Consider the following 17,814-nt stretch of genomic DNA (forward strand, 5'->3'; position numbering starts at 1 on the left):
AGCGAGGCGGGGGAAAAGGGGGAGAGGAAAAAATGGACGTCGAGTTCAAAACAGCTTATCAAAAAACAAACATCTCTATATATCTGGCATGGCACCCAGCTACTGCTTCATTATATTAATTTGTGAGAGGTGCAGCGAAAATTACACCGTATGAAAAATGGCTGGAAAATTTAAATGATACAAACTCATCTTATTAGCGGTGAAACATTAAAAAACAAACAGGCCCCTCCATGTCTCGCTAATTTGTCTTGGGATGAAAGGCGTTTGATGGATGCATCTTACCTTATTCATAAGCGAGGATAAAAGAGATGTATTCCCCGGTACAGAGTGTCCGTTTGATTCATTACTGGAACAAGGAAAATGAACAATGTTTAGTCAAGATTTGCATGAGAACAGTAAATATTACTATTTATCACGGCGGCCTGTATAATGAAGAAGAAAAATGCTGTCTTCTCCAGAAATAAGATCTACTGTGGTTTGGAGGGAAGACTGGAGTCGAAGGTTTATGTAAACACCCTCACGCAAAAATGGAGAAATATGATGAGGATTTTATAATTGCATGTGTATAAACGAGACATTTTTGATGAATCATTTGCTGCCAAACATGTAGAAATAATGAATCATTCCAGGCATGTTCCTTCTCTTGTTGATTTATGTCATGTGACACTGGATGGCCCGTTGTGCTGCGTACAACCGTTGACAGGATTGGTGAGTCCAGATGACAGGATTCCTTGCATGGAATATAGATTTCATCTGACGTCACACTGCCCCGTTTGTTACGTCTTAAGACATTAGTAAAATGATCGTACCCCCAATTATTCAATGTATAAATCTTCAGTTTGTTGATAGAATTTCAAGTTAGCTCGTACCTGGAGCGGTCGTAGACTCCACTCCTTGCGGTGCACGACTGTTTTCCTCCTTGTGTACCGCAGGGATGGATTAAACAAATGAGGTGAGTTATCATTATATCTTTAATGTATCAATCATCAGTTTGGAGATTGGAATTCAAGGTCGTAGACTCCACTCTATATACTAAGAGCTTCACGCTGGTGTTACGCCGCTACATCAGAGCTTACATTGGACCTGTGCTACTTGTATGTACAGTACATGGTCCTTCATGCACAACCCAGCACCACCAAGCTGTACCAAGGATCGAGACTAGGGCTGCACAACATCGCAGTTTAGCAACCTCATGTGTGCATGTGCAATGGTCACACTGGGGGTGTGCAAAACAAGCACCGTAAATTAAGTCCAACATATCACTTACTGCTGCTTGATTTAAAAAAAACACAAATCATCTTCCATGACTGGTTAATAAGAGAGCTCTGTCTAATACCAAACACAATTTACTCCAGTTTAAGGGTTTTCTGCTAGTAAGCTACATGCTATGTGCTAAACATAGCATGATGTTATAGCACGATGAATTAGGTTTATCTGTTTTGTTTTGTTTTTGGTGCACTGCTGTTTGCATGTTTTGGTTCTGAAATTTTAGTTCAGTGATTAATTTATATTTTGTATTAGTTATCATGGGTATATAATTCAATAATTCATTCATACACTGTCAAGTTAACCCCAATTAGACACACCTGTAGTGCTTGTCTGCACCAGTCAGTACTGAATTGCAGGGAAGGAGGTTCCTGGAAACATGACTTAATAGTTTGGACTTTTATTGTGAAACATCACAACAGATTTGTGTTTGACTGTTAAAGAAGCTCTTCTACAACCCCTGGCAATAATTATGGAATCACTGGCCTCGGAGGATGTTCATTCAGTTGTTTAATTTTGTAGAAAAAAAAGCAGATCACAGACATGACACAAAACTAAAGTCATTTCAAATGGCAACTTTCTGGCTTTAAGAAACACTATAAGAAATCAGGAAAAAAAATTGTGGCAGTCAGTAACGGTTACTTTTTTAGACCAAGCAGAGGGAAAAAAATATGGACTCACTCAATTCTGAGGAATAAATTATGGAATCACCCTGTAAATTTTCATTACCAAACATAACACCTGCATCAAATCAGATCTGCTCATTAGTCTGCATCTAAAAAGGAGTGATCACACCTTGGAGAGCTGTTGCACCAAGTGGACTGACATGAATCATGGCTCCAACACGAGAGATGTCAATTGAAACAAAGGAGAGGATTATCAAACTCTTAAAAGAGGGTAAATCATCACGCAATGTTGCAAAAGATGTTGGTTGTTCACAGTCAGCTGTGTCTAAACTCTGGACCAAATACAAACAACATGGGAAGGTTGTTAAAGGCAAACACACTGGTAGACCAAGGAAGACATCAAAGTGTCAAGGCAGAAAACTTAAAGCAATATGTCTCAAAAATCGAAAATGCACAACAAAACAAATGAGGAACGAATGGGAGGAAACTGGAGTCAATGTCTATGACCCAACTGTAAGAAACCGCCTAAAGGAAATGGGATTTACATACAGAAAAGCTAAACGAAAGCCATCATTAACACCTAAACAGAAAAAAACAATGGGCTAAGGAAAAGCAGTCGTGGACCGTGGATGACTGGATGAAAGTCATATTCAGTGATGAATCTCGAATCTGCATTGGGCAAGGTAATGATGCTGGAACTTTTGTTTGGTGCCGTTCAAATGAGATGAGAACATGTAAATTTCCACAGTCATTGATGATATGGGGCTGCATGTCAGGTAAAGGCACTGGGGAGATGGCTGTCATTACATCATCAATAAATGCACAATTTTACGTTGATATTTTGGACACTTTTCTTATCCCATCAATTGAAAGGATGTTTGGGGATGATGAAATAATTTTTCAAGATGATAATGCATCTTGCCGTACAGCAAAAACTGTGAAAACATTCCTTGCAAAAAGACACATAGGGTCAATGTCATGGCCTGCAAATAGTCCAGATCTTAAGCCAATTGAAAATCTTTGGTGGAAGTTGAAGAAAATGGTCCATGACAATGCTCCAACCTGCAAAGCTGATCTGGCAACAGCAATCAGAGAAAGTTGGAGCCAGATTGATGTACTCTTCATCAATCTGGCTCCAACTTTCTCTGATTTGTCACTCATTATGTCCATGCCTCAGAGACTGCAAGCTGTTATAAAAGCCAGAGGTGGTGCAACAAAATACTAGTGATGTGTTGGAGCGTTCTTTTGTTTTTCATGATTCCATATTTTTTTCCTCAGAATTGAGTGATTCCATATTTTTTTCCCTCTGCTTGGTCTAAAAAAGTAACCGTTACTGACTGCCACAATTTTTTTTCCTGATTTCTTATAGTGTTTCTTAAAGACAGAAAGTTGCCATTTGAAATGACTTTAGTTTTGTGTCATGTCTGTGATCTGCTTTTTTTCTACAAAATTAAACTGAATGAACATCCTCCAAGGCCGGTGATTCCATAATTTTTGCCAGGGGTTGTATGTGTAAGGGCAGACGCATTGGGTTAAACTGTGCAGAAAATGAGCGAAAACAGAATAAAAAAAAAAAGAAATGGCTCCAAAAATAGTATCAGCTGTCTGGAATTAATTCAGGTCCAGAAATGATGACTGACAGTTTACTTGATTAAAAGTTAGTTGAAGAGTCTTTCAACCTTTTTAATCACAATATCATGCAGCTCTAATCTAGACCTTCAACAGCTCTAGTTACATTGCAAAATGGAATGCATACATGTATATATATATATATATATATATATATATATATATATACATACATACATATATATATATGAGGTCTGTTAGAAAAGTATCATACCTTTTTATTTTTTTCAAAAACTATATGGATTTGAGTCATATGTTTTTACGTCAGCCAAGCTTGAACCTTCGTGCGCATGCGTGAGTTTTTCCACGCCTGTTGGTTGCGTCATTCGCCTGTGGGCAGGCTTTGAGTGAGCACTGCTCCACCCCTCTCGTCGTTGTTTCGTGGCGAGGAAATGGCGGAATGATTTGGGCTTTTTTTCCATCAGAATTTTTTCAGAAACTGTTAGAGACAGGCAGCTGGAAACCATTCGAAAAATTTATCTGGCTTTCGGTGAAAATTTTACGGGCTTCACAGAGAATAAGGAGTGTTACTACCGCTTTAAGGACGGCCCACAATGGCGCACAATGCACCGCGCTCCGAGCCGCCATCGAGAGGCAGAAACCACCACATCATTTCTAAACGGATCGCTCTGTGGAGCCGGGACCATCGTGTACAATTTCTCTGGTTATCACAAGAGCTGGACATCAGCCATTTTCCGGCAGATTTCACTTTTAACAAGAGATTTTGTCATGGAAAGCCGCGTGGAGGCTTCATACGTCACGACCAATTCGCTGATGAAGCGAGACAAAGGAACACCTCCGTTTGGGAGTGTTAGAGGACAAGTTGGGACATGCCCTGCTCTCCACAATTTATCTTATACTCACTCGACTGGTAAGCACTGAAAGCCGAGATAGGCATGTCCCAACTCACTCAAAGCCTGCCCACAGGCGAATGACGCAACCGACAGGCGTGGAAAAACTCACGCATGCGCACGAAGATTCAAGCTTGGCTGACGTAAAAACATATTAATCAATTCCATATAGTTTTTGAAAAAAATAAAAAGGTACGATACTTTTCTAACAGACCTCGTGTATATATATATATATATATATATATATATATATATATATATAATTTGCAAAAAAGAAATTGTGCATTCACTATGTGGCTTCATACCTGTGGTCCTTCTTGCTCAGGTCAAGGCTGTGCTCCTGCGTGGGGTCTTGCGGGGCCCCGGACGCGGGGTCTGCCGGCTCCTGCTTCACTTGAACCAGATTGAAGTGGCCGGCTGAAGCCGGCTGCCCATTCCCTGAGGACGCAGGGGAGCAACAACAAAGTTATTGTTGGTCAGCATTATTCCGTTCTGATGAGATCCAATCTGACTTCTGTCCTGGCCTGCAAAGAATACTCCGAGTGATAATTATTGTGAAATTATGTCAGGCTGTCAAGCCTTTTAAATGCTGATTGAGAGGCGGGAGATATGGGCGAAAAAGACTCCTTTTTCTGCAGCACTTGTCACAACTCATTTGCTGAGCTGCCTCTTAAATGGTCATTAAGTGAGATGCTAATGCTGAGGGAAAGTGGCAGTCTCAGACTGCCCACCCCCACTCCCACCCTCCCTTTCCCACCCCTTCCCACCTTCCCGGGCTCCTTGTTGGCCTGACAATGACGGCAGGCAATGCCACCAAGCGTACCCATAAGGAACGCGGGTGTTATGTCGGTCAGATTGGAGATGACAGCCAATCAGATTGGTTCAAATAGTGTGACCTCTCGATCACATTCTCCTCCAAATAGGTATTCAGCGGATGCTGTGAGCGAGGACAGGAGCGCTCAAATGATATAAATAAAGACAAGAGGACAGCGTGTGGTAAAAACGCTGACAGGAAGGTGAATTCTGCACCCCCACCCCCCGAGGGATTGAAATATTAATTTGCCCCGGGGCTACATACACACACATTGATGGGCTTTTTGGTAGGCAATAAGTGCTGTTTGTTTTAAAAATATATATATATAAGGCAGAGGGGTCGCAGCCCTCTCGGTGAGGCTGGAGTGCAACAGCAGTCGTGATGCGTTGGTGAGGAATCTGTTAAGAAATCGGGGCTGGTGCTGAGGGATTGCGACAGCCAAGGTCATTGGCAGCCAAGTGTGTGCCCTTGGCCCTCAGCCTGGTCATGGCCGGCTCCTTTTCATCGCTGCGAGGAACCAAGAGCAGCCTACGTAGCCAGAGTTCCACCCTCCACGACAACATGACCCAGAGACATATCAGGCAGAATCGGAGTGGAAAAGCCCGTCTTGGGCCTTGTCAGCTGAAAACCAGGAGACAGGGAAGTGTCAGTGTCAGTGCCAGTTTAGTCTAACAAAGTTGAGGTTGGAGGGGTTGGAGGTGAAGCTGAGGCGGGGACTAAAGGAACACGGCAAAGGGTTTTTGTGTTTGGTTTGAGGTCGCTGACTGCTTTCCAAGTCGCCAACCCTCCCCCAAACCTGATAAGAGGACACCCAAAATTAACTAACCAGTCAAATCCCGTCTTGTCATTGATGATTAAAATCAACTCATAAACAAAATGAGAGCAGAAAGCATGAAGAGCAGCCGCTCACTCTATGACCAAACTAATGTGGGCACCAGGACCTGCAGTTAGCAACAAGACTCCATCCAACCAGTCTTTTGTCATTACCCATAATACAATGCATCACTACACAGTACATATAAACCTTTGGAAGAGTTCAGTTGTGGTGCTGAGCTCATTCCTCCAGGTTATCTGTGTTCTTTCTTCAAGTATTGGAGGAAAAATGCACCATGCTGACAGAACTCTAAGCCTTGGCAATCTTAGTATAGTATAGCCATACTGGAAGTCTTCCAATAACTTTCCACACATACACCGTTGCAAAGCAACACGTTGCATTACAGGGAATGACAAAGAAACAAATAAATTACATGCATATTGTGCTATGCATATGTATAAAAGAACAACTGCAAACTATGAGGTCTGTTAGAAAAGTATAAAAAGGTCAGATACTTTTCTAACAGACCTCGTATGTCAACATATGGCCCAAAATTACAGGTTCACTGATCCTCACCTGCAGCTATTAGAACCCAAAATTGAGCTGAATATCCTGCATTTTACTGCTGTTACTGATGGAACATTTTCCAGCTATGGGGTTTCCTTCCCCTGCTAATCACAGGGAATTGGCATTTTCACCACACATGACATGAGCTTACGTGACATCTGGTTGGATTTTAAATTTCTTTTTCTACATCTCGGCACATTTCGCTCTTGTCATCATGGGGTGTCGTTTCGCTCGTGTCAGTGACCACCCACAAGTCGCACACCTGAGGTTCACAATAAGAGTGTTCCAGTGGCTGCAAATTCTGCATAACCTTTAAACATCTGAAGGAAGGACAGAGTTTCACTGACAGCAGCTTACTGACCTCATCAATACCATCGGTACTGTCATTCTTTAACATAATTAACTGTAATTCTTCCTCATCCCATACATACTTAACAGCTTCATGACCCATTTTTTATTATACAGCTGCTGCATAAGTGACATATTTGTTGCTCATGGGTGCACACGGGTGTATGGCATCAATTTAACGCCACATATATTGAGAACTAAAACCTAGAATGTCAAATATTAATAATCTGCTAGATTTCCTTCTCATAGGAATGGCAAACCAGCAAGAAGACAGTTATTAATGTGTCTGTTCTCTCTCAAAAAAATACATAAAAAAATAAAGGGTGTGTACTGGGTCAGTCAATCACTTGTTCAGTAGCCAGTAAGTTACTAAATCCTGTCCTCCAGTGTTCAGGAATACATCCCAACCTCCAGCTGCCAAAGTCACGCCAAAACTCAGATGAGAACCTTTTAGGACTGAGAGAGACACTGAGAGAAAAGTAACTGAGAAGGACACCCTGAAGACTAAAGAGGTCAACTTATTACTTATTAAACTCACTTAAAATATTGTGTTTACAAAAGAGTTTTCTAAGCTGTTGACAAAAATTTCCTGGTTACAGATTCTTGATTTTGGATTTTGATATGGTGTTAAATTGACATCATACGAGTGGTCAGAAGATCTGAAAATGCATGTGATCATCGCATTTTCAGCACATTAACCTCCACATTCTACATATATAAAACAAGTTTGTTTATTCAGTTTTATATATACGCGTATAAGCTTGGCCACATTAAACCACTGCTTGCAATTAAGCCTCTGGATGTAGGAGATAAATTCTGTTTTCAAAACTGTCAAAAATAAATATAGTGCCTTTAAAAATTATTTAGGCGTCTGTGTATTAAAATTTCTAAAACTATCCCCTTTAAACCCCCTCCCAAATAAAAATCTCTAGAGCATTATATAAATTAAATAAAAGTATCAAAGACAAAATGATGGCTTTTGTTATGAGAAAGTCAAACTGAGGCCCCAGTCTCCCATGTGACTTCTAGCAAAATGCAGCTGAAGTTTCACGTCTGATATGTTGGTGCATTTTACGATGAACCACAATATATTTCTCATGATATTGTTAGTGTTCCATTTATTGTTATGTCTCCCACTGCAGATGGAATGATGTTAAAACACACACAACCGGCTGTATTTCTTCAGACACTTTGTACCACTAATGTATCAAACATTTAAAAAGTAGCTTGCTACCACTATTTTGTTGCTATTATGAGTGTACAGTGAATTTTTAACTGCTGAGACTGCTGCTTTAACTAATTGATGCAGGTTTTTTTTTTTAAAGGAAGCAATCATCAGCTGAGGGTTGATTGTTAATGATGTTTTAATATGATTACAGTTGTACAAAACTGAAGGTATCCTTTAATTAAGGTGGGTTACAGTTCAAAAAAAATCATTTTGTTGCACTGCACAATGGCTATTTTTTAATTTCTCCTCATTTTTTTTTTTTTTAAAGAAAAGGAGAATAAATGTGCTCGACTTAAAGTGGCTTCTTTCTGGAAATGCTGCAGGAATAATGCAGCACCATGTAATTATTCAGGATAAGATACAGAACTCGTGTAAGATCATTTGTACCATGTGTCTAATTAGTAAACCTTTCAGACACTCGATTCTCTGGGAAAACTTTCGTGTGGAACATTTAAAAAAACTGAAAGCAGAAACAGGAAAAATGAACAATTTGCCACAACAAAGGTGAAGTTTCACAACTGCATGAAAAAAAGCACGGCCAAAAAAACAAAAATGGCCACAAACAGTTTTCTCACACTGTTTTCAGAGACACACAAACCACTTCCTCCTCATTTTAGCCCCAAATGTCCTGTTCACACATTTTATGAAGCAAATAAGAGAATTAAAACCACATCGAGCCCTCAGTTCTGCATCTGCACAACACTTCTTTCAGACAACCCGTGACAGCGCGCTGCCGAGACAGACGAGCTTATTACTGGCTTTGTTATGCTGCGTGGAAATGTGAGCGAGACGGGTGGCAAAGGCACCATCTGTGGAGGCCCCGCCCTCGGTGGGGGTCTTCCCAGAGTTCCGTGTACCTGCTGGAAGCCCAGAGGTGGAGCTCAGCCTGACAGTCGGGGCTCAGCTCGCCTCCCCCGAGCAGCTGCCTGGTCTCTCTCACAGGGCTTGTCGTGCTCCGAGAACACCACCAGGAATTGTAATCCTTCCCCATCCCTGCATCCGGAGATGCTCCCCCCAACTGCCTCCTTACAATCCACACCCCACCTGCTTGGGCTCAGCATGAGAGTCCTCACCACCGGTGAATGCAGGCCTGCACGCTGCAGCACCTCCTCAGTTTAACGCTTTAACTTCATTTTTACACACTTTGTTTGGAGCGATGTGATGAACACAGACGAGCCAATTACCTCCCAAATTTATGTCAACCGTGTTCATGCTTAACAGAAATCAACAGGTTTCTCCGGGAACAGCCAGCTGGTTTCTACAAATTCAGAGTGCGTCTTTGTCGACACACACAAGTGTAAAAAAGAAAGAAAGGAAAAAAAAAAACACCAGCTTTCTCAGCTCTCGGGCTTTGAGTCATTTCTGCCTGAGTGATTTCTTTTCCTTTTTTTTTAATCAGTGTGCATAGACAATACAAAAAAAACCCTCCACATTTATTTATTTATTTATTTGTTTGTTCTCGCAATTTCTGAACTTAATTTCATTCCACCTCCATTTGCTTGGAACGGGCGCAGACAGAGATAAGAGAGCAATGATGAGGAAACATGTTCGACACAAACCCCAGGAGCCCCCACTCGGAACATCATAAGAGACTTTTACAGGCTCCACTCTCCCCTGTCAGCGCATTTATCTCCAAATGGATTGTGGGTATCTAACAAACGATCAACACAATAACAAGCCCTGTGCAGAGGACCATGCCTCTGACGTGTCCCTTTAAGCCTGAAATCACCCGTTTTCTGACTCTTGTTCCACTGTGGGAGAGCGACAGAACTGACCTCTGAGCGACTGCAGTGGACCGAGTTCACACACGAGAAAAAGAACAAGCGCTGTGACCGCTCCACTCACACCGCTGGTTTTTTCCCCCTCACATCCTTTAGGTTTTCACACGTCTATAAAATAGTCATGAACAATGTAAAAAAAACAATGTAAAACAAAAAATGCTCATGTGATTGAACAACAGTATGGAGTAGAACGGCACTCAAAGTGCAGACCTCTGCCAAGGCCCCAGACACCACCTCAGAAACAGAGACTGATTTTAAAAGAAAAACACAAAATTTAACAGCATCTATTCACAATGGGACACAATATTTTCAGCAGGTTTTGTGAACCTTAAAAAAAATGACCAGTTTCCACCCCTGTATGCAAATCTGCTTCAGAGAGGAACGTTTCAAACTAGGCTACATGGTTCCACAAATTTTCATCTGAACTATAACACACCCATAAACACAGAAAACCCAACGCCTTTGCACCGTTGCTGCACTGATATTTCCCGCTATTTAAGTACAAATATGTGCTGAGACATGCCCCAAATGGGTTTGCACCATCTGTGCAATTCATTCATCATACTGACTTGGAATTTTTTTTTCTTATTTATTCTTTTTTTTTTTTAATATAAAGGTAGGGGTGGTGGCCAAGTGGTTAATGCGCTTGATTTCAGTGCAGAAGGTTCCAGGTTCAAATCCTACCCCTGCCACATTTCTCCATGTAATGTGGAGTTGCGTCAGGAAGGGCATCCGGCGTAAAACTTGTGCCAATTCAACATGCAGATCCACCTTGGATTTGCTGTGGCGACCCCGAGTGCAAACAAGGGAGCAGCAGACTTACTTTTTTTAAATATAAAACAGATTGTGTGGGCGTGGCAGTTGTGTGCACTGCACTGGGTTCTACTCTAATGAGATGTAGAATGTTAAATGGACTGCATTTATATAGCGCTTTTCCATCTGCATCAGACGCTCAAAGCTTTACAATTATGCCTCACATTCACCCATTCACACAAACACACTCACACACTGATGTCAGGGTGCTGCCATGCAAGGTACTCACTATGCACCGGGTGCAACTTGGGGATTAAGGACCTTGCCCAAGGGCCCTTAGTGATTTTCCGGTCAGGCTGGGGTTTGACCCATGGATCCTCTGGTCTCAAGCCCAACACTTAACCACTAGACCATCACCTCACCAAAGCTAATTTAGATCTAGATGTAGCTGAGTTTTTGTGAAATGACTGACCTGTGTCTGTGTTGCTGGAGGGTTTGAGGGCAGCAGCTGCCAGTCTAGCCATCATGGGCGATATCAGACCTTTGCTTGCTGAGATCTTCTCCATGATGGACGAGGTAGTGAAGGAGACTGGAGTAGATGCCATGGCTCCTTCTGCCCCTGTTGTAGAGCATCCTTGGGTCATGGAGTCAGTGGGCATGGAGTGAGCACCAGAAGAAACAGCTGATATTAGACTAGCGGCAAGAGGAGGTGGTTGGAGTGGCAGCCTGGACATCAAAGGAAAGAACGGGTTGGATGCAGCCATGGTGCTGTTGGAGAGAGTGAGGGCAACGGGCATGTTGCTGGGTAAAGCCTGGGACAGAAGACTGGACACACGCTGGCCCGCACTGGAGAGCGATGGTGTTGGCTTGAGGCTGTGGCCCAATGGGGAAGTAGAGGAGACTGCAGTGGTAGGTGTGGACAACAGGTGCGACACAGTGGTGGACTGCTGAGTTGTGGGCGAAGCACTCAGGCTGGAGTTCTTGCTGCTGATGGCTGAGAAGTCCATCAGGTCATCATTGCTCGACTCGTCTGGCTCATCCTTTGGTACCAAGAAGGTGGAAGAGAGGCCCATAACACCAGAGGAGCGGATGTGCCGGCGCTCGTGTTTGCGTTTGTGGGAGGTCATCTGGCTGGTAGAGGTAAAGGTGAAACCACAGCCCAAGCGGATGCAGTGGAAGTGGTTGGTGGCTTTACTGTAGACACAGCCCTCATACTTGCACTCTTCATACTTATAGAACTTCTTGAAGCCATCTTTAGCATAGGCATCATCCTTGATGTGGTAGCTCTTGTGCTTCTCAATGTCACACTTGTTCTTGAAGGTGAATGTGCAGCCCGGCCGCCTGAGGAACAAATGGAAAACATGATTAGATATGACGCTCAGCCACAAAGCTTCCTCTGTGCCGTGCTGCTGTCGGTCTTCATGGAGTGGATCCACATGACTCAAATACTTCACAATAGACGAATGATAACAGTGGCGGTAAAACGGCACGGCAGCAGCTCATTGACACGTCACCTCCTTCAGCCTTTGCCAGCAGGAATCATTCCACCAGATCAGTTTGATGGTCCAACAAAGCGTTCCTCAACAATCAATGATAATCAATGCATCTCTAAAATTGCGATTCATTTAATCATTTAAATGAATCGCAAAACATTTAATCATTTAATCATTAGTGATTGATCTCTGCTCCCCTCCACAGCATGTCTTTTTCCTGGTTCTCTCCCTCAGCCCCAACCAGTCCCAGCAGAAGACTGCCCCTCCCTGAGCCTGGTTATGCTGGAGGTTTCTTCCTGTTAAAAGGAAGTTTTTCCTTCCCACTGTTGCCAAGTGCTTGCTCACAGGGGGTCGTTTTGACCGTTGGGGTTTTTTCCGTAATTATTGTATGGCCTTGCCTTACAGTATAAAGCGCCTTGGGGCAACTGTTTGTTGTGATTTGGCGCTATATAAATAAAATTGATTTGATTTGATCATCAAGTCACTTTTAAACAAGTGGGGTTTTTTCCTGTTTCCACTCAATTCTGAAACTGTTATGTTGATTTAATTGAGAAGTTATCCAGGATGGACTTGTATTCTCTGTTTTTTGTTTGTTTTATTTATAGGATTTCAGAGCAGGTAGACTACCAATACATAGATGAAGGTTGGATTTCTGGATCTCCATCGTCCCAATCCATCCGGCTGCAAAATGGGCACCAACATTTGGTTGGGGAAGTAACCTGCAATGGACTAGTGTCCCACCCAGGGGGGTTCAGGTTTTAGATTACTCTTTTCCTCCCACCCTGTAGATATGCTCAAGGCTGCTTTGGACTGATGACCATGCTTCTAACCTCAGCCTGTGTTTTTGAGCCTTCCTCCTGGCTGCTGTTTTGTTGCCAGCTATTTACTGTGAAGCCTAAAACCAGTTCAAACCGCCCTTTGTTGTAATTCTCTGCATTGGGGTCCTTGCCTAGATTCTTCGCATTTATGTTCCTTAAATACTTCATCTGCATCAACCCAGTCCACCAAGTTGTAGACGGGTGCTTGCCTTGGCTGGGGAAGTAACCTGTGATGGACTGGTGTCCAATCCAGGTGGGGTCATAGACTCTCATCTACTTCTTGCCCCCCGTGTCCAGGGATTAGCACCAGGCCAATAGTTCTGAAGGCCTGAAGAGGACTTCTAATCTTTGAGCTAAATTATTCCATTAAAGAAATAATGTTGACATAACATAAATACTTTTGGGTGGGGAAGGGGGGGTGGGGGTGGTGGTGGTTCTGGAGCTCAATGTTCACACACCAGAGTAAAAATCCATCTGGTTAATAAGAGACAGGTCAATGACTGATAGAGGAAGCATAAATCAGTAATTATTACTCTACATTGAGAACCGAAGGCCACACTGATCAACACCTGCAGTGGAAGTGTGTCGTCTTCTGCCCATAAAACTGACACCCAACTGTTCCACAGTCCTCAGTGGCTCGAAACCTCTGGAAGCCATCATTGATCAGCTGGGCGTTCTTTTTATGGAAGTTTTCATGAGTCATGACGTCTGAGGTACTGGTGTACACTTTGCTGCAGCCCACCTGCAAAGAACGGACAGACAGACAGAGTGTGGCAATCACCAACATTTCTGGGTTTGCCACGCGCGCACACACACACACGCACGCACACATCATCTGCAGTTTGCAAGAACGGCTCCAAAGAGCCGCTTGGAGGATGCAGCGCTTACACTAGATGCGATACAGTGCATGAGCAATAGAGAAAGAGCTGAGTGTGGTTAAGAAAATGCTAGTGGCCTAGAAATGAGTAGAAGAAGGATGTTTTCTCACATTCACAACTAAATTTGTGGTAATAAACACCAGAGTGCTACAAGTTTCAAGTCAAGCGAGAGAATTGGAAACAGTGTTGTCACTGTGACAATTGGAAAAAGAAAAAAAAAATTAAAAAAAACCCTGAAAGAGGCAGTGGTCAGAGCGAACAGCGCAAATGACATTATCTTCCTGGCACAGCGGTATTTTACAAAATGGAATTCATATTTGACAATGCACTCACCACAATCTTACTGTAAGTGTGAGAGCAAATTTTAGAGCTGGAGGGGAGCAGACATGAAGTCAGGCAGGAGTTATGATGAACGCCTGTCTTTAGTTTAAAATGTCCTGGTACTCAGGGGCCCTCGGAGAGCAAACAGAAGGGAAAAACCAGGTAATGTTTGAATTAAAAGCAGCAATTGTATATCATCCCTGGCACTTTTCAGGGCCACAAACCAGGCAACTTCTCCATATTGAGTCAAACAATGAAAAAAATGCCACTCTGGTTTTTCCCCATTAAATCAAGAGTGCCGATGCCAACATCTGCAGGTTCTCAGGGACTGTTAAAACAAGGCCTGAAAAGTCTTAATAACAATTACGCCGTTAGAGGGGTTTAAAAAAGAATATATCTGGAGCCCGCCTCTGCTGTGCTGCTGAGAAAGCTCTCGGCACAATGACACTTTGAAAATAAGCAGATGTAAAAAAAAAAATTAAACAAATCCAGAAGGGAGAATAATCTTCAACTGGCTGCTTGGTACTAAAAGATGAAAAATGTATAGTTGATATAAACACCTAAGTGAGTTTTATCCACACCAATTAAGGAGCGAGAGAGAGAGAGGATGGAGAGAATCAATCAATCAATCAATTTTATTTATATAGCGCCAAATCACAACAAACAGTTGCCCCAAGGCGCTTTATATTGTAAGGCAAGATCATACAATAATTACGTAAAAACCCCAACGGTCAAAACGACCCCCTGTGAGCAAGCACTTGGCGACAGTGGGAAGGAAAAACTCCCTTTTAACAGGAAGAAACCTCCAGCAGAACCAGGCTCAGGGAGGGGCAGTCTTCTGCTGGGACTGGTTGGGGCTGAGGGAGAGAACCAGGAAAAAGACATGCTGTGGAGGGGAGCAGAGATCAATCACTAATGATTAAATGCAGAGTGGTGCATACAGAGCAAAAAGAGAAAGAAACACTCAGTGCATCATGGGAACCCCCCAGCAGTCTAAGTCTATAGCAGCATAACTAAGGGATGGTTCAGGGTCACCTGATCCAGCCCTAACTATAAGCTTTAGCAAAAAGGAAAGTTTTAAGCCTAATCTTAAAAGTAGAGAGGGTGTCTGTCTGCCTGATCTGAATTGGGAGCTGGTTCCACAGGAGAGGAGCCTGAAAGCTGAAGGCTCTGCCTCCCATTCTACTCTTACAAACCCTAGGAACTACAAGTACGCCTGCAGTCTGAGAGCGAAGCGCTCTATTGGGGTGATATGGTACTATGAGATCCCTAAGATAAGATGGGACCTGATTATTCAAAACCTTATAAGTAAGAAGAAGAATTTTAAATTCTATTCTAGAATTAACAGGAAGCCAATGAATGATAATAATGAATTACAATAGTCCAGCCTAGAGGAAATAAATGCATGAATTAGTTTTTCAGCATCACTCTGAGACAAGACCTTTCTAATTTTAGAGATATTGTGTAAATGCAAAAAAGCAGTCCTACATATTTGTTTAATATGCGCATTGAATGACATATCCGGATCAAAAATGACTCCAAGATTTCTCACAGTATTACTAGAGGTCAGGGTAATGCCATCCAGAGTAAGGATCTGGTTAGACACCATGTTTCTAAGATTTGTGGGGCCAAGTACAATAACTTCAGTTTTATCTGAGTTTAAAAGCAGGAAATTATAGGTCATCCATGTCTTTATGTCTGTAAGACAATCCTGCAGTTTAGCTAATTGGTGTGTGTCCTCTGGCTTCATGGATAGATAAAGCTGGGTATCATCTGCGTAACAATGAAAATTTAAGCAATGCCGTCTAATAATACTGCCTAAGGGAAGCACGTATAAAGTGAATAAAATTGGTCCTAGCACAGAACCTTGTGGAACTCCATAATTAACCTTAGTCTGTGAAGAAGATTCCCCATTTACATGAACAAATTGTAATCTATTAGATAAATATGATTCAAACCACCGCAGCGCAGTGCCTTTAATACCTATGGCATGCTCTAATCTCTGTAATAAAATTTTATGGTCAACAGTATCAAAAGCAGCACTGAGGTCTAACAGAATAAGCACAGAGATGAGTCCACTGTCTGAGGCCATAAGAAGATCATTTGTAACCTTCACTAATGCTGTTTCTGTACTATGATGAATTCTAAAACCTGACTGAAACTCTTCAAATAGACCATTCCTCTGCAGATGATCAGTTAGCTGTTTTACAACTACCCTTTCAAGAATTTTTGAGAGAAAAGGAAGGTTGGAGATTGGCCTATAATTAGCTAAGATAGCTGGGTCAAGTGATGGCTTTTTAAGTAATGGTTTAATTACTGCCACCTTAAAAGCCTGTGGTACATAGCCAACTAATAAAGATAGATCATATTTAAGATCGAAGCATTAAATAATGGTAGGGCTTCCTTGAGCAGCCTGGTAGGAATGGGGTCTAACAGACATGTTGATGGTTTGGATGAAGTAACTAATGAAAATAACTCAGACAGAACAATCGGAGAGAAAGAGTCTAACCAACTACCGGCATCACTGAAAGCAGCCAAAGATAACGATACGTCTTTGGGATGGTTATGAGTAATTTTTTCTCTAATAGTTAAAATTTTATTAGCAAAGAAAGTCATGAAGTCATTACTAGTTAAAGTTAAAGGAATACTCGGCTCAATAGAGCTCTGACTCTGTCAGCCTGGCTACAGTGCTGAAAAGAAACCTGGGGTTGTTCTTATTTTCTTCAATTACTGATGAGTAGTAAGATGTCCTAGCTTTACGGAGGGCTTTTTTTTTATAGAGCAACAGACTCTTTTTCAGGCTAAGTGAAGATCTTCTAAATTAGTGAGATGCCATTTCCTCTCCAACTTACGGGTTATCTGCTTTAAGCTGCAAGTTTGTGAGTTATACCACGGAGTCAGGCACTTCTGATTTAAAGCTCTCTTTTTCAGAGGAGCTACAGCATCCAAAGTTGTCTTCAATGAGGATGTAAAACTATTGACGAGATACTCTATCTCACTTACAGAGTTTAGGTAGCTACTCTGCACTGTGTTTGTATATGGCATTAGAGAACATAAAGAAGGAATCATATCCTTAAACCTAGTTACAGCGCTTTCTGAAAGACTTCTAGTGTAATGAAACTTATTCCCCACTGCTGGGTAGTCCATCAGAGTAAATGTAAATGTTATTAAGAAATGATCAGACAGAAGGGAGTTTTCAGGGAATACTGTTAAGTCTTCAATTTCCATACCATAAGTCAGAACAAGATCTAAGATATGATTAAAGTGGTGGGTGGACTCATTTACATTTTGAGCAAAGCCAATTGAGTCTAATAATAGATTAAATGCAGTGTTGAGGCTGTCATTCTCAGCATCTGTGTGGATGTTAAAATCGCCCACTATAATTATCTTATCTGAGCTAAGCACTAAGTCAGACAAAAGGTCTGAAAATTCACAGAGAAACTCACAGTAACGACCAGGTGGACGATAGATAATATCAAATAAAACTGATTTTTGGGACTTCCAATTTGGATGGACAAGACTAAGAGTCAAGCTTTCAAATGAATTAAAGCTCTGTCTGGGTTTTTGATTAATTAATAAGCTGGAATGGAAGATTGCTGCTAATCCTCCACCTCGGCCCGTGCTACG

At 42.1% G+C, this 17,814-nt stretch overlaps 1 protein-coding gene across 5 annotated transcripts in view; it reads right to left on the bottom strand.

The window, feature by feature from the left end:
• Window positions 1-17,814, bottom strand: part of casz1 (castor zinc finger 1) — a 130,711-nt gene that overhangs the window by 17,976 nt on the left and 94,921 nt on the right. For all 5 annotated transcript variants that reach the window (XM_034173245.1, XM_034173246.1, XM_034173244.1 and 2 more), the window contains 4 exons: window positions 13,558-13,730; window positions 11,150-12,018; window positions 4,678-4,810; window positions 283-346 (listed from right to left, as the gene is read on the bottom strand). In XM_034173245.1, the coding sequence (XP_034029136.1) occupies window positions 283-346; window positions 4,678-4,810; window positions 11,150-12,018; window positions 13,558-13,730 (1,239 nt within the window). The remainder of the gene's footprint in view (window positions 1-282; window positions 347-4,677; window positions 4,811-11,149; window positions 12,019-13,557; window positions 13,731-17,814) is intronic.

Source organism: Thalassophryne amazonica, chromosome 6 (assembly GCF_902500255.1).
Source record: "Thalassophryne amazonica chromosome 6, fThaAma1.1, whole genome shotgun sequence".
Taxonomy (NCBI): Eukaryota; Metazoa; Chordata; class Actinopteri; order Batrachoidiformes; family Batrachoididae; genus Thalassophryne; species Thalassophryne amazonica.